General features: G+C 36.8%; 1 protein-coding gene across 3 annotated transcripts in view; it reads right to left on the bottom strand.

Annotated features, from left to right (window-relative positions):
* CSNK1G3 (casein kinase 1 gamma 3) overlaps positions 1–22,780 on the bottom strand; it is a 659,666-nt gene that overhangs the window by 93,488 nt on the left and 543,398 nt on the right. The window contains exon 11 of one of the 3 annotated variants that reach the window (XM_053701616.1): positions 20,334–20,429. The exons of the other annotated variants lie outside the window; for them this stretch is intronic. Coding sequence (XP_053557591.1) covers positions 20,334–20,429 — 96 coding nt within the window. The remainder of the gene's footprint in view (positions 1–20,333; positions 20,430–22,780) is intronic. 3 annotated transcript variants of the gene reach the window in all.

Raw genomic sequence — 22,780 nt, 5'->3', positions numbered from 1 at the left:
CACCCAGGTCGTGACTGCTCCACCTGGTTGGAGTGCTGGGCTACAAGCTATTTGAATTTCTGATATATATATATATATATATATATATATATATATATATATATATATATATATATATATACACACACACACACACACAGTACACACATACATATACAGGTGGCCCTCGGTTTACAACGGTTCAATTTGCACCGTTTCAGAATAACAGCCTTGTTTTTCAGTCATGTGACTGCTATTGAAAAGCATTGAGAAGCAGTGAATTGATTAAAATAGCCAGTATATGGAGCTGTCCGCTTGTGTTGCAGCAAAGATATGCAAGCCAAGCAAGCTGAAATTAATCAGTTTAACCAGATTTGAGCTATCGAGCAGCTTGCAAAGGAACAAGATCTTTCTGTCTATAAATCAGTCCAGATTGGAATGCATAGAAAGAACTGTTTGCAGAAAAATGCAAGTAAAGTCTGTGTTGTGCGATTATTTTATTAGGTTTATAATTCTGTTTAGCAAATGTTTTTGTTCATTTAACTTAGTTTAATTATATATTCTGTGTTGTGTGATTATTTTATTAGGTTTATAATGCTGTTTAGCATTTAAAGTCTTCATTTCAAAGCTTTAAAAATGTATTAGGTGTTACTTATGCCAATTTTGAGAGGGGCCTGGAACCCAATTCCCTCACTTCCCATTGACTTACATTATAGAATGGGTTTCGATTTACAACCATTCCTTCTGGAACCTAACCCCAGCGTAAACTGAGGGCTACCTGTGTGTGCGTATATATATATATATATACATACACACACACACACACACACAGAGAAATGCACTCACAGGAACGAACAACCAGCTCAACACCATTGTTAGCCTGTTCTATGGCGATTTACCACCTGGGTGCAACTTCTTTTAGCCCAGCAATGCTTTTCACAGAGTAGAACTTTCCTGTAGTATATCAGTCTGATCCCGCCTATCACGGTCAGTCCAGCACCGAAATACCAGGCAATTCCTCTCTGAACAAGGAACAAAGCAACCCCAGACGATCGTTTCGGCCTTCATTGGGCCTCGTCAGTGAGGTGTAGCAGTATTCCTCTAAGCACACTGAGCAAGGAGTCCACGTCTGGTTTCCCCTTTTTCCCATAGGGAGACATATATATATATATATATATACACATATATATATATATATACACATACACACACACAGGAATAAAGGCTGCACTCTCAGGTCTTTTTAAATCCAAGTATCCAATACTTTATTGTGAAACGTTTTCGGGGATATTGTCCCCTTCGTCAGCATACAATTGTGTCAAAAAACACAACTTTTATAGTGTAAGTGCTAAAAACAAACAAACCTGTTACCCCAAAGAGCGCCAATTTTCCGTGTGTGGAACGCATACTGCGTTACACTGTAAAGCCGAAACCGGAAGTTCAATTTTGTCACTTCCGGTCTTTGCCGATATGTGAGTGATTCAAAACAAATGCAACAGGGGGGGGCGGAGTCAGCCAGCCAGCAGCGGGGATAGATGTGTTTTTGCTTAGCTCTGCTACTCCGTGTATAAATATTAATATAAAAATACATTTTTACACTTATCTAAGAACGTTTTATTGTCAGTAAAGCCTCTAGCTATCTGTAGGCGATGGTTGTGATAACTATGGCCAGATTTTGTCCCTGATTAACATCACAGAAGGATCCAGACCCGGAGCATTGGTGGCCACAGAGTTCAGCTAAACAATACCGGACCGGCTAATAAGTAACAGCAATAACTTGTACACCTCTGACACGTCCTACATATCTAACCATGGAGGAAGCAAGCATCGCTATTCTCAACATGTTATCAGCATTGGATCAAAAGATGTCTGCAGGTTTCGAAGATCTCAGGCATATAGTGCAGGGCGCACACGTGGAGGCGGCCATCTTTACACTACAGAAGCATGCCACAGCCGAGGAGCAACTAGGGGAAGCGCAAACAAGATTGAGCCCATCTATGAGAGAAGATAAGCCTGCACATACCGGGAGATGCACATCAGTGACTCCTGTTCCCTCCGCTTCAGATCTAGGCATGGTGAATGTACCTGGGGCTGACCGGGAGAATGCTTGCACTGGTGATCGAGCAGTCAGGAATATCGGGGGTTTTGAGTTAGGAGTTTACAGCGCTACTGATGCCTTGGGGTCGGACCGACACTTGGGAGCCTCCACAGATCATGGTTCTGTTTATCACAGACATCGCAAACTCACCAGTGAGGTCATGAGAGCAGCTTGGGACTCGGAGAGAGAATACCGCTCCAGCAGGCTTTTTGATAACAAACAGTTAATGGTTACTGGCATTAGCCGGTCAAAACAGAAGCTCCATACCAAATGTGTTGATTTGCCTTGTATGTCAGACTATTCAACGGAGGTCCCACTGCCACAACTCAGACTTGGTGTGGGTTAATGTTTCATCTGGGACTTTATCTAAGTTAAATTGGACTATGGGTTCATAACATACTACTTGTATTATGGTATTGGTGTCATATGTCTATCTGAATACTCCATAATACTTTTTGTTTAACCAGTTTTTAATTGTATAGGTGCGTAGTGCAGTTCATTATTCTTTTTGCGTTTCATGTTGTCGGCAGAAGAATAGACTCTGCCGCCCCATCTCCCGTGCGGGCGGAGTTTTGCAGAGCAGCCAACTGTTTTGTTTTGCTTAAGTCTCAGAGTTGTATTGTTTGCAATGTCGATAGGGTGCTACATCTGAAGCCTAGATTTTAATAGATGGCAATCTGCATATGACTGAATATTCTAAGTTTTGCATGTTTTATGCGTTTAAAGTGGCTATATACTTTGCGAACTAGGCTATTATCTTCTATCCAATATAGTGGGGACATTACTAACTGTTGCTTCATACTACTGTTAAACCGCAGAACTTCCAATGGCATAATTCACATATAGCTATGCTGCTAATGAAGTGTTAATCACTAGGATTTTTTCTCTCCTGAACACTGGTATAGAGATCGTCAATGGTACATTTTATTTTGTCTAATTGCCATTAACTGCCATGATACTTTGATGCTTGCACATTCTGTTTTAACTAGGGATCAGTTTATTGGATTATGTTATATATTATTAACTTTTCTCACTATGGTTTACTTTTTACCCTAGTCTGTCTCTAGTACATATCTTAGTTAGAGTTATACTAAATTAATATTTATCCATGGTTAATACTGGGATTTAAACCTTCATAAGCATAGGAGGGTTAGGGGAACAGTGACTGGTATCATTTGCTTACATGTATGTCTATATGTAGACTTACCTTTCTCAGAATTCACACTACCGCAATGTTATCCCAGACAATGTATATCAGATATATGGGACAAGTAGATAGTGTTACATCAAAGTAGCTTTTAAATTTGAATTCCTTTATATACTACTATTTACTGCAGAGTGACTAGTTAGCTATAAAACATTTAGGTCAACTACATGTGAATGCTTTAATTTGATAATGGTGTCCATTTTACTATGCCTCTCAGCTATCTAATTGATATACTCTTATCCTAGCATCCATTACACAGTTCTATTTAGTAAAGCTAACTCACTCCTACCTAAAGTATCCAAGATGATGCATCTTTAACTATAGAGTGGGCTCCATGTACTAAAGCATCAATTTTTTCGCCGACAACGTGTCTTCTCGACTCGCTTGAACTCGCAGCTAGCGAGATGTTGCCCGCCCGCCATATGTACTAAAAACTATCCAAAAAAAAGGCGCGTCTAATCCGCATCGAGCACTGGTGAATGATTCATACATATGACGCCTCGCTATTTGCGAATGTACTATTAATCGCTTACAACCTGTCAGTCATGTTTGTCCCACGTGACTGCAAGGTGTCAGAAACGTCAGCTTTGTCGCGGGAACATATAGCAGCACTATATAAACTCGATTTAATAAAGTTTTTCAGACTGCATATTTCAAGAACTTGAAGCTTTACTGACTGTTATTCTTATCAATAAATTAAGTATGGCTACTTCTCGATCTGATTCACAGTCCAAATCGAAGAATCCCCACTTTTCACATCAGCAGAACCTGGTTCTTGTCGATATGGTGCTAGACTCGTATGACTATTTATTTGGTTGTCGTGCGAAGCAAACTTCTAGTATCCGTAAAAAAAGTATATGGACCCGGATAAGTGATGCTGTCAGTGCTCAGGGACCTGGGAAAAAGGACGTTGACCAAATCAAAAAACTGTACAACGACATCAAATGATTTGCAAAAGCCAAATTGGCAAAAGAAAAAAATTCAACTCGTGCTACCGGAGGTGGAACAGCTTATGTCGCTGATCTTAATGATTACGAGCAGAGACTGGTGCAGCGTCTAGGCCCAGAAGTAATCGTCGGAATCACAGATGATTGTGATAGCGACCTAAGAGGTAAAACATTTATCGAATTACTATTATTTAAATTGAATGTTGATCATATTGTAATTATCCATTAGAGTTGGTTTATCCAAATATCTATCTTGTAAAGATATTTTGTCAAATCAATTTTTTGGTGCGTCAATTTTGATTACGTTAAATCAATGCAGATTACTGCTAGATTTTTGTATAGCTTAACCAATAACGTATGTAATGTAATACTCATGATCACAGATGATTGTGATAGCGACCGAAGATGTAAAACATTAATATAATTACTATTTTTTAAATTGATCATATTGTAATTTTCCAGTGGAGTCGGTTCATTTACATCAGACGAATAATATAAAGTTGAAGAAGTGTCTCGATAATGGCTAACAGGATCAAAAGTGAGTAACCATTCAATTGTACACCTCTTTTAAATCAGTTGTAGGCGTTGATCTGATAGACCCTATTGTTTATTATGGTGCTCGCCACCTATTAGCTGGCAAGGGATTTTTAACGAGGTAGGTGCGGATAAATTCACGAGCGTATAAATAGATAGTTTAGTAATTACTGTTTTGTGCGAGATTTATGTCGAGCGAGTATTTTCTAGGTACAAAAAAGACGAGAATTCAAGATTTGCGGGCAAATTCGCTCGACGTTTGTTAATATAAGGTTTTCAATGGATTCGTGGGATAGTACATACGGTTATTGATCCGCACGCAGAAATTTAGACGGAAATAGTGACGAAGACCTCGCAGACAGCTTAGTACATGGAGCCCACTGTTAGCAGTTCTCCACTACTCCACTGATATAGCTTATTCTGACACCATTCTCTCTCTAGCTGCTTATAACCTTATCTAGGTAATCTAGTACCTGTTACTTACAAGTTATACCATATTTTATGTCTATATGTTGGTCCTATAAATTATCTCAACATGCTTCCTTCACTGTTAGTGAATACAATCTGGCTCAAAACATACAGTATATATCCCCTCGCCCTTTAGGCGAGTCCCTCACATCTTTTCATTAGCCCCTAGATGTCTTGCAAAATGGCTCCTTTTGTTTAACTGGCTATTAATGCCTAACCTAGTATACCAGCTAATTAACTAACATAGAAAATGTCTAATAATTTCCCTCTCTCAGTAATTTTTCGTACTGCCTAGTAAACTTGGTACATATATTAAAACTATTAACATACGGTCAATAAGCTGGGACATCTTAAGGGGAGTCATTTCTACTGCCAGCAACATACTAGTTCATAAATTATTAACAGCAACTGGGTAACAAGTTCAAAACCTGTTCTATATTGTGCTCAATAATTATTGTTGTTTTTATTGGTGTGACTTTTTTTTTTTTTTTGCCTAAAAGTTTTGTTATATTTATATTATTTGTTACTGGCTATCATTATCTGTAACTGTATGACTGTCATCCCTAATTTATCTATGCTCCTGCTCACATTACTAGCACATAATAGTTGTCTTGGTTGAGCCTCTCTCCTCCCTTTCCCGCTGGTACTTAATGCCTGCGTGTCATATCCCTTCTCCTTTTTCCCGCATTGCCTATAGGTGGCACTCCCCTAGGAGAGGGGCTCACCCAGAGCTTCCCCAGGTCCCCCCTCCACATGATAATATATTATATGTCTTCAGGATCTCTCTACAGGAGTACAAGGGTTTAGATGAGTGTGATTTTGTTTATATTAAGTAACAATACCCTAGTCCCACATAAATTTGCTCCTGGTGAGGACATACTAACTGGCTCCGCCCTCTCCCCCCCCCCTATTATATTTTGAGCGGCTCTTGCCCGCTGCATCCCTCTTCCCCATTTAACTATAGAGTTATCTCCTCCCTAGTCTTACCCTTATCTGAATAGATACCTTACCTCTCTTTGTATATAGCTAGGAGAGGACCATTTTTGCTTATATTACATTTGTTATACTCTAAAACAAAACTGAAGTCTCTTTATGTGATAGCCCACATTTTATGGAAATGTTTAAGACACTAGAATACATTGTCTCCTAATTATGCTCTGTATACATTGTCTTGTGAATGTATTGAGACATTCCCTATACTCTGTATTGGTTTATGACTTCAATAAAAAAAACAAATGCAACAAACAAACTTGTCTCTTGTGCCAAATGTATGGATTATTTTACTTTATGCTGACATGTATTTCATGTTAACATTTATTATTTTTATGCCAAATTTTGATGACATGTTTAGAATTATCAGGTCCGTTATAGGACATACACAAGGGGTCTGACACTCTGAGATCCATCTCACTAGTTCACATTAGCATAATAAGAACTGGTCTCAGGGCTGCAATCCCTATTTATTTCATATTGTGTGTTTTTCTCAATATCACTTATTTTGCACATGATCACTTTAAGGATTTGCCACTCGATTATAAGTGAGGATGTCTTTATTTAAACTTATGGCAGTGGCCTCTACACTTTCAATACGCTACTTGTATCCATGGTAACCGTTTAGAATTGGTTCAACTAGTAGATTTATTTACACACTAACACTGGTTACGATCATGTTATATACATGTAATTCATACATTTGGAACCAGAGACAAGTTTGTTTGTTGCATTTGTTTTGAATCACTCACATATCGGCTAAGACCGGAAGTGACGAAATTGAACTTCCGGTTTCGGCTTTACAGTGGAACGTAGTATGCATTCCACACACGGAAAATTGGCGCTGTTTGGGGTAACAGGTTTGTTTGTTTTTAGCACTTACACTATAAAAGTTGTGTTTTTTGCCACAATTGTATGCTGACGAAAGGGGTAAGATCCCCGAAAACGTTTCACAATAAAGTATTGGATACTTGGATTTAAAAATACCTGAGAGTGCAGAATTTATTCCTGTATGTACTTGCATCCTTATATATATATATATATATATATATATATATATATATATATATAGCTAGATAGATGGATAAATACAAAAAAGTGTGTCTTTTGGGCATCTGTCTGATGAGCTTTCTAATAAATATATTTTCATCTCAACTTTAATGGTATATTAAACCAAACTAAACTAAACTATATGTATCAGTTTTTTGAGAGTTTTTGTCACAATCACTACTTCTCTTTGTTCTGTGCTGAATTTTCAGTAAAAAAACAAAACAAAAAACAGAACTCTTTTACTTCATGCCTGTTCTTGAGGACTACTAGTATATCACTGGAATCATCCCAACACAAAGAAAATGGTAAAACATTGACATGAGACTACAAAATCTACTGGCAGTTGATAGTTTCCAGATAGAGCTGTTCAAAAGGAGATTCCCCTCAGTGAATAGTTTCACTTCTGTAAATTGAAAGTAGGCTTGAAAATACAAAATTAAAAAAAATTGGTTCATCTAAAACACAATAAATGAAAAGATTGTAACAGATTAAATTATCACATAATTAATATATTGCATAAGGTTGCCCAGTAACATAGGTTCCTGGAATCTGGGGTTCAATCAAGAGTCTATGGAAGCCAGAATAAAAATACTTTATTTAGAGCAAAAATATAAAAATATAAAAAACATAGAAGCTAAAGAATTTGAATTTTGTGAACATGGCTAAAAAAATAACTGTCTGATGCATTTCAGTGAATATCTTACACATAGAACTTTCATGAGGAATCTGCCTTTTTACAGATGTGACTAACTTACACATCAAAATGAAATATGCCCTTTTTCTGCATATAGTAAGGATGAAGACTGATAGGATCATTCTTTGATGAAAGACTTTAAAAACAAAATGTATGCTTACCTGATAAATTTCTTTCTTTCATGATAGTGAGAGTCCAAGAGCCATCACGTTTAGGAATATTCCCCTCCTGACCACCAGGTGGAGGCAAGACACCCCACCACACCAGCGCTTTAAATCCCTCCCACTTCCCATGATCCTCAGTCATACATACAGCCAAGTAGATTAGGGGGGGAAAAAGCAGAAAAGATTAAAAATGGGCAAAAGTACTGCCGCCACCTGAACAAAAAGAAAGGACGGGTTTTGTGGACTCTCACCATCATTAAATAACATAATTTATGTAAGAACTTACCTGATAAATTCATTTCTTTCATATTAACAAGAGTCCATGAGCTAGTGACGTATGGGATATACATTCCTACCAGGAGGGGCAAAGTTTCCCAAACCTTAAAATGCCTATAAATACACCCCTCACCACACCCACAAATCAGTTTAACGAATAGCCAAGAAGTGGGGTGATAAGAAAAAAAGTGCGAAGCATATAAAATAAGGAATTGGAATAATTGTGCTTTATACAAAAAATCATAACCACCACAAAAAAGGGTGGGCCTCATGGACTCTTGTTAATATGAAAGAAATGAATTTATCAGGTAAGTTCTTACATAAATTATGTTTTCTTTCATGTAATTAACAAGAGTCCATGAGCTAGTGACGTATGGGATAATGAATACCCAAGATGTGGATCTTTCCACACAAGAGTCACTAGAGAGGGAGGGGATAAAATAAAGACAGCCAATTCCTGCTGAAAATAATCCACACCCAAAATAAAGTTTAATGAAAAACATAAGCAGAAGATTCAAACCGAAACCACTGCCTGAAGTACCTTTCTACCAAAAACTGCTTCAGAAGAAGAGAATACATCAAAATGGTAGAATTTAGTAAAAGTATGCAAAGAGGACCAAGTCGCTGCTTTGCAAATCTGATCAACTGAAGCTTCATTCCTAAACGCCCAGGAAGTAGAAACTGACCTAGTAGAATGAGCTGTAATCCTCTGAGGCGGAGTCTTACCCGATTTAACATAGGCAAGATGAATTAAAGATTTCAACCAGGATGCCAAAGAAATGGCAGAAGCTTTCTGGCCTTTTCTAGAACCAGAAAAGATGACAAATAGACTAGAAGTCTTTCGGAAAGATTTAGTAGCTTCAACATAATATTTTAAAGCTCTAACAACATCCAAAGAATGTAACGATTTCTCCTTAGAATTCTTAGGATTAGGACATAATGAAGGAACCACGATTTCTCTACTAATGTTGTTGGAATTCACAACCTTAGGTAAAAATTCAAAAGAAGTTCGCAACACCGCCTTATCCTGATGAAAAATCAGAAAAGGAGACTCACAAGAAAGAGCAGATAATTCAGAAACTCTTCTGGCAGAAGAGATGGCCAAAAGGAACAAAACTTTCCAAGAAAGCAATTTAATGTCCAATGAATGCATAGGTTCAAACGGAGGAGCTTGAAGAGCTCCCAGAACCAAATTCAAACTCCATGGAGGAGAAATTGACTTAATGACAGGTTTTATACGAACCAAAGCTTGTACAAAACAATGAATATCAGGAAGAATAGCAATCTTTCTGTGAAAAAGAACAGAAAGAGCAGAGATTTGTCCTTTCAAGGAACTTGCGGACAAACCCTTATCTAAACCATCCTGAAGAAATTGTAATATTCTCGGAATTCTAAAAGAATACCAAGAAAAATGATGAGTAAGACACCAAGAAATATAAGTCTTCCAGACTCTATAATATATCTCTCTAGATACAGATTTACGAGCCTGTAACATAGTATCAATCACAGAGTCAGAGAAACCTCTTTGACTAAGAATCAAGCGTTCAATCTCCATACCTTTAAATTTAAGGATTTCAGATCCGGATGGAAAAAAGGACCTTGCGACAGAAGGTCTGGTCTTAACGGAAGAGTCCATGGTTGGCAAGATGCCATCCGGACAAGATCCGCATACCAAAACCTGTGAGGCCATGCCGGAGCTATTAGCAGAACAAACGAGCATTCCCTCAGAATCTTGGAGATTACTCTTGGAAGAAGAGCTAGAGGCGGAAAGATATAGGCAGGATGATACTTCCAAGGAAGTGATAATGCATCCACTGCCTCCGCCTGAGGATCCCGGGATCTGGACAGATACCTGGGAAGTTTCTTGTTTAGATGAGAGGCCATCAGATCTATCTCTGGAAGCCCCCACATTTGAACAATCTGAAGAAATACCTCTGGGTGAAGAGACCATTCGCCCGGATGCAACGTTTGGCGACTGAGATAATCCGCTTCCCAATTGTCTACACCTGGGATATGAACCGCAGAGATTAGACAGGAGCTGGATTCCGCCCAAACCAAAATTCGAGATACTTCTTTCATAGCCAGAGGACTGTGAGTCCCTCCTTGATGATTGATGTATGCCACAGTTGTGACATTGTCTGTCTGAAAACAAATGAACGATTCTCTCTTCAGAAGAGGCCAAAACTGAAGAGCTCTGAAAATTGCACAGAGTTCCAAAATATTGATCGGTAATCTCACCTCCTGAGATTCCCAAACTCCCTGTGCCGTCAGAGATCCTCACACAGCTCCCCAACCTGTGAGACTTGCATCTGTTGAAATTACAGTCCAGGTCGGAAGAACAAAAGAAGCCCCCTGAATTAAACGATGGTGATCTGTCCACCACGTTAGAGAGTGTCGAACAATCGGTTTTAAAGATATTAATTGATATATCTTCGTGTAATCCCTGCACCATTGGTTCAGCATACAGAGCTGAAGAGGTCGCATGTGAAAACGAGCAAAGGGGATCGCGTCCGATGCAGCAGTCATAAGACCTAGAATTTCCATGCATAAGGCTACCGAAGGGAATGATTGAGACTGAAGGTTTCGACAAGCTGTAATCAATTTTAGACGTCTCTTGTCTGTTAAAGACAGAGTCATGGACACTGAATCTATCTGGAAACCCAGAAAGGTTACCCTTGTTTGAGGAATCAAAGAACTTTTTGGTAAATTGATCCTCCAACCATGATCTTGAAGAAACAACACAAGTCGATTCGTATGAGACTCTGCTAAATGTAAAGACTGAGCAAGTACCAAGATATCGTCCAAATAAGGAAATACCACAATACCCTGTTCTCTGATTACAGACAGAAGGGCACCGAGAATCTTTGTGAAAATTCTTGGAGCTGTAGCAAGGCCAAACGGTAGAGCCACAAATTGGTAATGCTTGTCTAGAAAAGAGAATCTCAGGAACTGAAAATGATCTGGATGAATCGGAATATGCAGATATGCATCCTGTAAATCTATTGTGGACATATAATTCCCTTGCTGAACAAAAGGCAATATAGTCCTTACAGTTACCATCTTGAACGTTGGTATCCTTACATAACGATTCAATAATTTTAGATCCAGAACTGGTCTGAAGGAATTCTCCTTCTTTGGTACAATGAAGAGATTTGAATAAAACCCCATCCCCTGTTCCGGAACTGGAACTGGCATAATTACTCCAGCCAACTCTAGATCTGAAACACAATTCAGAAATGCTTGAGCTTTCACTGGATTTACTGGGACACGGGAAAGAAAAAATCTCTTTGCAGGAGGTCTCATCTTGAAACCAATTCTGTACCCTTCTGAAACAATGCTCTGAATCCAAAGATTGTGAACAGAATTGATCCAAATTTCTTTGAAAAAACGTAACCTGCCCCCTACCAGCTGAACTGGAATGAGGGCCGTACCTTCATGTGAACTTAGAAGCAGGCTTTGCCTTTCTAGTAGGCTTGGATTTATTCCAGACTGGAGATGGTTTCCAAACTGAAACTGCTCCTGAGGACGAAGGATCAGGCTTTTGTTCTTTGTTGAAACGAAAGGAACGAAAACGATTGTTAGCCCTGTTTTTACCTTTAGATTTTTTATCCTGTGGTAAAAAAGTTCCTTTCCCACCAGTAACAGTTGAAATAATAGAATCCAACTGAGAACCAAATAATTTGTTTCCCTGGAAAGAAATGGAAAGTAGAGTTGATTTAGAAGCCATATCAGCATTCCAAGTCTTAAGCCATAAAGCTCTTCTGGCTAAGATAGCTAGAGACATAAACCTAACATCAACTCTAATAATATCAAAAATGGCATCACAGATAAAATTATTAGCATGCTGGAGAAGAATAATAATATCATGAGAATCACGATTTGCTACTTGTTGCGCTAGGGTTTCCAACCAAAAAGTTGAAGCTGCAGCAACATCAGCCAATGATATAGCAGGTCTAAGAAGATTACCTGAACACAGATAAGCTTTTCTTAGAAAGGATTCAATTTTTCTATCTAAAGGATCCTTAAACGAGGTACCATCTGACGTAGGAATGGTAGTACGTTTAGCAAGGGTAGAAATAGCCCCATCAACTTTAGGGATTTTGTCCCAAAATTCTAACCTGTCAGGCGGAACAGGATATAATTGCTTAAAACGTTTAGAAGGAGTAAATGAATTACCCAATTTATCCCATTCTTTGGAAATCACTGCAGAAATAGCATTAGGAACAGGAAAAACTTCTGGAATAACCGCAGGAGCTTTAAAAACCTTATCCAAACGTATAGAATTAGTATCAAGAGGACTAGAATCCTCTATTTCTAAAGCAATTAGTACTTCTTTAAGTAAAGAGCGAATAAATTCCATCTTAAATAAATATGAAGATTTATCAGCATCAATCTCTGAGATAGAATCCTCTGAACCAGAAGAGTCCAAAGAATCAGAATGATGGTGTTCATTTAAAAATTCATCTGTAGAGAGAGAAGATTTAAAAGACTTTTTACGTTTACTAGAAGGAGAAATAACAGACAAAGCCTTCTTTATGGATTCAGAAACAAAATCTCTTATGTTATCAGGAACATTCTGCACCTTAGATGTTGAGGGAACTGCAACAGGCAATGGTACATTACTAAAGGAAATATTATCTGCTTTAACAAGTTTGTCATGACAATTATTACAAACAACAGCTGGAGGAATAGCTACCAAAAATTTACAGCAGATACACTTAGCTTTGGTAGATCCAGCAGGCAGTGATTTTCCTGTAGTATCTTCTGGCTCAGATGCAACGTGAGACATCTTGCAATATGTAAGAGAAAAAACAACATATAAAGCAAAATAGATCAAATTCCTTATAAGACAGTTTCAGGAATGGGAAAGAATGCCAAATATCAAGCTTCTAGCAACCAGAAGCAAATGAAAAATGAGACTGAAATAATGTGGAGACAAAAGCGACGCCCCAAATAAGACGCCCACATTATTTGGCGCCTAAATGCTTTTGGCGCCAAAAATGACGCCACATCCGGAACGCCGACATTTTTGGCGCAAAATAACGTCAAAAAATGACGTAACTTCCGGCGACACGTATGACGCCGGAAACGGAAAAGAATTTTTGCGCCAAAAAAGTCCGCGCCAAGAATGACGCAATAAAATGAAGCATTTTCAGCCCCCGCGAGCCTAACAGCCCACAGGGAAAAAAGTCAAATTTTTGAGGTAAGAAAAATATGATAATTCAATGCATAATCCCAAATATGAAACTGACTGTCTGAAAATAAGGAAAGTTGAACATTCTGAGTCAAGGCAAATAAATGTTTGAATACATATATTTAGAACTTTATAAATAAAGTGCCCAACCATAGCTTAGAGTGTCACAGAAAATAAGACTTACTTACCCCAGGACACTCATCTACATGTTTGTAGAAAGCCAAACCAGTACTGAAACGAGAATCAGTAGAGGTAATGGTAAATATAAGAGTATATCGTCGATCTGAAAAGGGAGGTAAGAGATTAATCTCTACGACCGATAACAGAGAACCTTATGAAATAGACCCCGTAGAAGGAGATCACTGCATTCAATAGGCAATACTCTCTTCACATCCCTCTGACATTCACTGCACGCTGAGAGGAAAACCGGGCTCCAACTTGCTGCGGAGCGCATATCAACGTAGAATCTAGCACAAACTTACTTCACCACCTCCCTTGGAGGCAAAGTTTGTAAAACTGATTTGTGGGTGTGGTGAGGGGTGTATTTATAGGCATTTTAAGGTTTGGGAAACTTTGCCCCTCCTGGTAGGAATGTATATCCCATACGTCACTAGCTCATGGACTCATGTTAATTACATGAAAGAAAATAAATTTATCAGGTAAGCAAAATTTTATTTTTTCATCAGATGGTGAGAGAATAGCTAGAATAAAAAGAACCTTCCAAGACGATAGCTGATGGTCCAAACCATGCACTGGCTCAAAAGGAGGAGTTTGAAGAACCCACAAAACTAGATACAGATTCCAAGGAGGAGAAATTGGCAAATAACTTGTTTTATCCTTATCAGAGCCTGATCAAAGGCCTGAGAATCAGGAATCTTATACATTTTCTTATGAAACAGAAAAGAAAGATTAAATCTGACCCTTTAAAAAACTGCCCGAGAAACCTTTATCTAAGCTTTCCTGTAGGAACTCAATAACTCTAGGATTTCTAAAAACTCTAATGATAACCTTTGCGATAACACAACACAAAAAGGCTTTTCCAGACCTTATGATAAATACATCTGGTAACAGGTTTCCTAGCCTCAATTGGGGTATCAATAGCCTTTATAGAAAAATCTATCTAAGACAGGATTAAGCGTTAACTCGCCATACTATCAAATTCGGTTTTGAGATCTTGACAAAAGAAAGGGCCTTGAGAGAGAAGATCCTTTTTTGAGGAAGTCTCCAATATCAGAGTGAATATAAACTTGATCTCCCTTCTAGATGATCAGCTGGCAGACCAGAGGCCTGACCTGCACCAGTTTGCTCCATAGTAACAGTAATGAATTAGCGTAAGAATCGCAGATAAACAGAAGCAAATAGGATATACAGCACACAAATAGTTAACCTTGAAGGGGAGAAAAAGGCACAATGCATCACTGATTAACCCTTAAAAGTTACACAGTAAAGATAAACATAAGGTACTTAAAAAAACTGTAAAAACAGTAAAAAGGCTTACATAGCATAAAACAGCACAAAGGGTTAAATAACATTTGTACCCCAAGGTTGAAGCCAAGATCTGATGATTAGAGTGCTTCACCACGTCAACCAGTCCTCAAAACCTACATGCTGAAAATGTTACAGCAGCAAAGAAACAGAAAAGTAAAACACAGAAAAGGCATGCTAAAAAGAACGCTAAAACTTATTTTACCTAAGAAACATACAACATTTCTCGCTGAGAACAGACCTTTCATTGCTTGGCTGAGAAACTCCTTGCCCGCCCCTCTGAACGACAGGTTACTGTGAGGAGGATTCAGGCCTCAAACCGGTTAGAGGATCCTCTTTCAAATAATGAGGAGATTTTGCACTTCACTTTCACCTCACTCCTCATCATTGAGTCGAAAGAAAATGAATGAGTATCATGGGAGGTGGGAGGGATTTAAAACTTTGGTGTGTTAGGACGTCTTTTGCATCCTCCTTGTGGTCAGGAGGGGCTCGTGGACTCTCACTGTCTGATGAAAGAAAAGTGGCTTTTTATTTGGACTTGGCTAAAAGGTAGAAACGTCACCTCATTGAGAAAATAGCGTTCTGCCGTGGGCAGCCTATAACTTTTATTTATACTTCATGACAAAAAATTGACCTTTATTTGTAGCACTGCTAAATCCTAGTGTAGGATTTAGCATCACTTTAATAAAAATAATAATAATAATAATTCCAAATTTCTATTAATTCAAAAATCCTATCCATTTTCCACATATTGAAGTGACCTGCAAAGTTACAGAGTACACCCACCCCCAAAATCATGCACCTGTACCTACGTGTTAAAGGAACAGCACATGCGATTACACAACCACAGGCAATAAGAAATGTTGTGTTCTCACCACACCAGAAAGGGAATGTGAAATGATTCTAATATAGGGCTAAATAGGGAAGGGACAAAAGAAAATGTGCAGAAAATGAATGGAGGTTTCACTCAATCATGTCCAAAGGACAGGTGGCTTTCAGGCTTTGGGTTTTCTGTACAGGATTTAAATTAACGGGACAGTCCCCGATACCGAGGTAAGCAAATAAATATAAGTTTTCACATCAAGGTTGTAATGCTATACTATGGTAACAAACAACTTATTAATTAAAGGCAAATTAAATTAAAGAACTATAAAAACGACAATCTCTGCTGTACATAAAAGGGACATAAAACACAAAAATAATTCTTTCATGATTTAGGTAGAACATACAATTTTAAACAACTTTCCAGTTTACTTCTATTATCAAATTTGTTTCAATTTCTTGGCATCATTTGTTGAAGGAGCAGCAATGCACTATTGGTTTCTAGCTGAACACATGGATGAGTCAATGACAAGCGGTATATACATGCAGCCACCAATCAGCAGCTAGAACCTAGTTTCTTTGTTGCTCCTGGGCTTACCTAGATAAACCTTTCAGAAAAGGATAACAAAAGAAGGAAGCAAATTAAATAATGTAAGTAAAATGGAAAGTTGTTTAAAATTGTATGTTCTGTCTAAATCATGAATGTCTAATTATGATTATACTGTCCCTTTAAAAACGATAGCACCTTGATTGGAGATGTAAGACATATTATTCTAGTCTTAGATTTGTCTTTTAGTAATAGGTTGTTAAAATATACCCATTGTGTAGTATGAATAAGCAGTGAACATTAATTATTAGCTCACAAATTCTAATACAGATCAAAGCGATTTCATCATGGCACAAATTTCTATAAGCCAAATAATCAATTACATTTTTTAATATACTGAAGGTTTTGCAAGAGCAGAAAACACCTTGTGTATCTTAAACCTGTGCTTTAACTTTATAATGAACATAATAGATGTTTTAATATTCAGATGGTACTTTTTGAAACATAATCAAATTATGGCATTAGACAGCAAATTCCTCTCCTTTATTTTTTTTTATATTAAAGGGTTGTTATAGTACAAAAAATAAAAGATCTAATTTGCTAGGGCTTGTAATTTAATCATTAGCGACCCGCAATGCTATGTGTTTAACCCCCACAAATGGGTTAAACACATAGTAAAAGTACCGCTCAGTAGTGGCAGAAGGTTACTGTTCCAGAGCAGAAACTGCCACAGATCCAATCCGCAGCAAATATCACTCAACCCAGCTGTGCACTTAGCTCTGCTGATTAGCTCAGCAGCAGTTTCCGGTCTGGACCAGCAGTTCTTTGCGGCTACCAAGTGGTAATTTAAAGGGACAGTCTACCATAGAATTGTTATTGTTTTAAACGATAATCCCTTTATTACCCATTCAGAAAAAAGTGGTTTTCACAGCGCCTACCCTGTGTCCTACTATCTCCCCAGAAAACAAGACACCTAATATATCTTGGAAGAAATTACAGATAATTGTGGAGTCTGAGGAGCGCCTCAAATTGGGCAGAGGACAGATACGTTGCTATGGTTTTCAACAAATTTATTATTCACAGACAGTTGATGGTCTATTTGCAATCTGTTACAAATAGCCAATTAAAATGGTTAAAACAATGTCACATATATATCACATATACAATCACATAAAATTATCACATAAAATTACATAGATTTAAACCGGATAAAAATCACATAAAGATAAAAATACATGGATCCATGTAGCATAAAAAAATCAATACATGTCACAATGTGAAATAACTATGAAATAAATGCAAATAAAACACTTGGATAACAGAATTGGTCGTCCTATTGCGCCAATAGGATGTAGTTCTCTAAAAGAGTGGTGTGGTTTGTCAAATGGCTTGTTGCTGATAAAATGTTCCAGAAATTCCTAGTCCTTTAATGCTGTTTAATCAGTAATATGTCCTAGATAGAGTCTCTCCTATGCGTATAAGTGTCTGTGTGACTGCGTCCCAAAAAAAGTTAATAAAAATATATAAAATGTGTCAACGGTGATGTAGAATAAAGTGATAAAAATTAAAAATAAAAATTAAAATACATAGTGAAGTGCCATGAGAGCCTTCCTGTGAAAAAATTGAAAAAATTAAAAAAATGTGAAAAATATTATTTTGAAATATAAAAAATAAAAATATATGAAAAATTCCAAATGTGTGCTGAAGTCAATATTGTAAATGAATCCTGTCAAAATCGGTGACTCCTGTGTTTTTGTGTATACTTTATCCAAAAATATAGTGCAGTATAAAGTTTATCCAAGAGAAATCCAAAAGATCCAAAAGTAAAAGTCAAAATAAAAAAATGATGTAAACAAAAATAGAGCATGAATTCCCAGTGTACCTGTGGAAAACAAACACAAAATAGTGCAATAACGCTAACAAATTCTTAAATGCAATTGAAATAAGGCTTACCATACAATAGCCAACGCGTTTCGGCCCTTCCCTGGGCCTTTCTCAAGACAGTCTTGAGAAAGGCCCAGGGAAGGGCCGAAACGCGTTGGCTATTGTATGGTAAGCCTTATTTCAATTGAATTTAAGAATTTGTTAGCGTTATTGCACTATTTTGTGTTTGTTTTCCACAGGTACACTGGGAATTCATGCTCTATTTTTGTTTACATCATTTTTTTATTTTGACTTTTACTTTTGGATTTCTCTTGGATAAACTTTATACTGCACTATATTTTTGGATAAAGTATACACAAAAACACAGGAGTCACCGATTTTGACAGGATTCATTTACAATATTGACTTCAGCACACATTTGGAATTTTTCATATATTTTTATTTTTTATATTTCAAAATAATATTTTTCACATTTTTTTTTCATTTTTTCAATTTTTTCACAGGAAGGCTCTCATGGCACTTCACTATGTATTTTAATTTTTAATTTTTATCACTTTATTCTACATCACCGTTGACACATTTTATATATTTGTATTAACTTTTTTTGGGACGCAGTCACACAGACACTTATACGCATAGGAGAGACTCTATCTAGGACATATTACTGATTAAACAGCATTAAAGGACTAGGAATTTCTGGAACATTTTATCAGCAACAAGCCATTTGACAAACCACACCACTCTTTTAGAGAACTACATCCTATTGGCGCAATAGGACGACCAATTCTGTTATCCAAGTGTTTTATTTGCATTTATTTCATAGTTATTTCACATTGTGACATGTATTGATTTTTTATGCTACATGGATCCATGTATTTTTATCTATGTGATTTTTATCCGGTTTAAATCTATGTAATTTTATGTGATAATTTTATGTGATTGTATATGTGATATATATGTGACATTGTTTTAACCATTTTAATCGGCTATTTGTAACAGATTGCAAATAGACCATCAACTGTCTGTGAATAATAAATTTGTTGAAAACCATAGCAACGTATCTGTCCTCTGCCCAATTTGAGGCGCTCCTCAGACTCCACAATTATCTTTATTACCCATTCCCCAGTTTTGCATAACCAACACAGTTATATTAATGTACTTTTTACCTCTGTGACTACCTTGTATCTAGGAACCTTCTTCCAGCCCCCTGATCACATGACTGTGACCGTTTATTATCTATTGTCTTAAATTTAGCATTGTGTTGTGCTAAATCTTAAATAACCCCCTGTGCCTGAACACAGTGTTATCTATATGGCCCACATGTACTTTCTGTCTCTTTGTGTTGAAAAGAGATTTAAAAAGCATGTGATAAGAGGCAGCCCTCAAAGGCTTAGAAATTAGCATATGAGCCTACCTATGTTTAGTTTAAACTAAGAATACCAAGAAAAAAAAGGAAATTTGATGATAAAAGTAAATTGGAAAGTTGATTAAAATTAAAAGTCCTATCTGAATAATTAAAGTTTAATTTATACCTGACTGTCCCTTTAACTCTGTTTAACCCCTTAAAGCATGTAATTAGAGCATATATTTGTTTTCACTGCAATGGCCCTATAACATAATAAGTTATACTTTGCAATGTATGCAAAATAAAATACAATTGTGAAAAAAAAGGATTGCTATAAATTACCAGTCAGATGAAAATTTTTGGTAGTTCACTCAATGTTGAATACAGCAAAAAAGTCAAATTTCGTACTTGTCCGTAAAATTGTAATATGTGTGTGTGTGTGTGTGATAGAGAGAGATTGTGTGTGTCACATTCAAACCATTTGCATGTTAAGGACAATCACTCTAGACATATTTTGTATGAAAATAAAGTAAATCAGGAGCAGGCTAGTTAGCATCAATAGAGAAAGACAACATGCTATGGGGTCAGACAGGTATGCCAGGGTTAGAGAATGCGCAAGTAATCAGTCATGCAAGAAAGCAGAAAATACCTGTACCGAGCCACCATGTCTGTCAGCTGCTAGGTGGGCTCTTAGGTGATGGGGATTGGCCTGCTGGGAGTCCCAAGCTGCCTTGTGGTCTGCCGACTGCCCAATATATAATGCACAAAGCATGCATGGAAGAGGAGGGAGAAAAACCCAAAACATATTAAATACCTCATGCTTCATCACAGTGTGTAAAATTAAATAAACATGAGAACACAGAACGCAACTCATACCAGAATATGTGCAGTTCCAAAGACAGAGCACGTTAAAGCAAAAATACCATGCAAAGTAGGGTCTACTAAAAGCAGAATGAAAGACAAAATGTGTAGTATACAGAGTAATGTTTAGGTGTTAATTGTTGTAGTGCAAAAATTGTAATACTCAACCTTGCATTAGACAGTTTATATATATTGGATTCTTACAACATACTTGTGCCTGAACAGAAATCTTAAATATTCAAATTGTTACATTCCAGCAGCAGACACACCCAAATTAAATGCAACTGTGCTTTAAAAAAAAGGTATTGAAAATTAAACATTAGGACAAAGATAAAAGTGTGTTTTTAAAGCATAACTGTTTTAGAGCCCATGTTACATTGAAGTCAGCCTAGCTATATAAAAAAGAGATGACCAGTGCGTATAACACAGAGAAACTGCAGGATAAATAAATTCACACAAAAGTCACTGCAGCTGGCTCTCTAGTCTAGAACTGTGGGGTTACACAGCTGAACAAGTACAAGAAAGAAAACTGAACTTGGCCCTCTGCTGCGTGATAAGTGCTGACGATATTCAAGGGTTTTATAAAGAGAACACTAAGTCGTTCAGTTAAAGTGATAGAAAGGTAACAAATTAAATGTGCGAGGGACTGTGCACCAGTATTCATACACCATGCTTGCTCAGAGATAGACAACATTTGTGTCATACAAGCCACTGCTGACTCTCGGGTGTGCTGTTTGGTTCATCGGTCTGCACAGGATATGTGCGTATGCCACTGAAAAACAGTAATAACTTTTACTAGAAGCATTTTTGCTAATGGAAGTAACTTGAAGTGCACCCATGCACATTTCATTTGTGACCTTTCTATCCCTTTAACACATTTATACAAGATTATTAGTCTTATATAATCAATGTACAGTTATTTAAATATAACTAACACTGATTAATCTTTACTAATAGAATTTTACATATTTAACCATGAACCTTCTCGGAGAAATGGAATTTTAAACATGAAAGTTAATAACAGATTTTAATACTTTGTAACAAGAATTTGTCAGCATTTATGGTAAGAGACACTTTTACTCCCCCTAAATCCCTGGTGATTTCTACTGGTTCTGTATTTTTTGCTTTACTGTACTTCACTTCTAGATGTTTAATTATGTGTTAATCTGATATGATGATGTTTTTGGTCTTGTATACAGATTTTTTTTATTATTGTTATCCACAATAAAACAAAATGTAAAAACAAATTGAACTTGCTTCACAGCAAGAAATTATCAAAGAGTAACCAATAAATAAAAAGCTTTTTGTCTGTTTACTTTTACACAGGGCATTAGAACATGATTGCTAGATACATTGCTGGCATGCTGACAGATATAAATGACAGAAACAGGGCCAGCTAGGATACTATACATCTATTGAATAATAAAGTGATGGTTTATTCAATGTTATTGCAAAGTTTCTTTCAAACTAGCATTAAAAAAAAAAGTAGGCGCTTCATTCATCTCTATATCTTTATATATCTTTCTTACATTATATTCTCAAAGATAACTCACTATTAGATGCATGCTCCAGCCACCTCACCCTACAGTTCAAAAAAGCTCCTGGAAGTTATGGGCATGCGCCTATTGTGTAATGGATTCACTGTGTCCATGAACAAGCACAGTCTGTGCATATTGAATTCTAGCTAGAAAGCGCCCACTGATGCAAAACTACAGTCTTGTAATTATAAGACTGTAGTTTTGCAATAAAGTAACATACAAGGCAAATGGGAAAAGGCTCTAAATACATTAACATCTCTTTTTATTTTTTATTACCAAACTCCAAAACCTACCATATTTGGAGCCAATCTGGACTTGTCACTGGAATTAACAATCTGGACTAGTCACTGCCATTATGTTACCAAAACTTGCATCATTTTGCAAAGACCCTTTTTAAAGCTTCATCTCTTTGCCCCAGTCTAAATTACTTTCTTTCAGATATAAACCACAGAAAACGCGGCCAAATAAGTAAACAAATGTATGTTACAATATTTGTACTACACATAATTAGACATTTTAATTTACAATCTCTAAAAGGTTTTATCTATCTTTTATAACGGAACTACAATCAACAATAAAGTAAAAGGGTAAAAAATGTTTGAAAGATTACAATAAAACCAGACAAACATTTAATTTATTTTTATATTTAAAGGGACAGCCTACGTCAAAATTGTGATTCTTTAAAAAGATATATAAT

The sequence above is a fragment of the Bombina bombina genome, chromosome 2 (assembly GCF_027579735.1).
Source record: "Bombina bombina isolate aBomBom1 chromosome 2, aBomBom1.pri, whole genome shotgun sequence".
Classification (NCBI taxonomy): Eukaryota; Metazoa; Chordata; class Amphibia; order Anura; family Bombinatoridae; genus Bombina; species Bombina bombina.
This window is presented reverse-complemented; position numbering and strand designations above follow the sequence as displayed.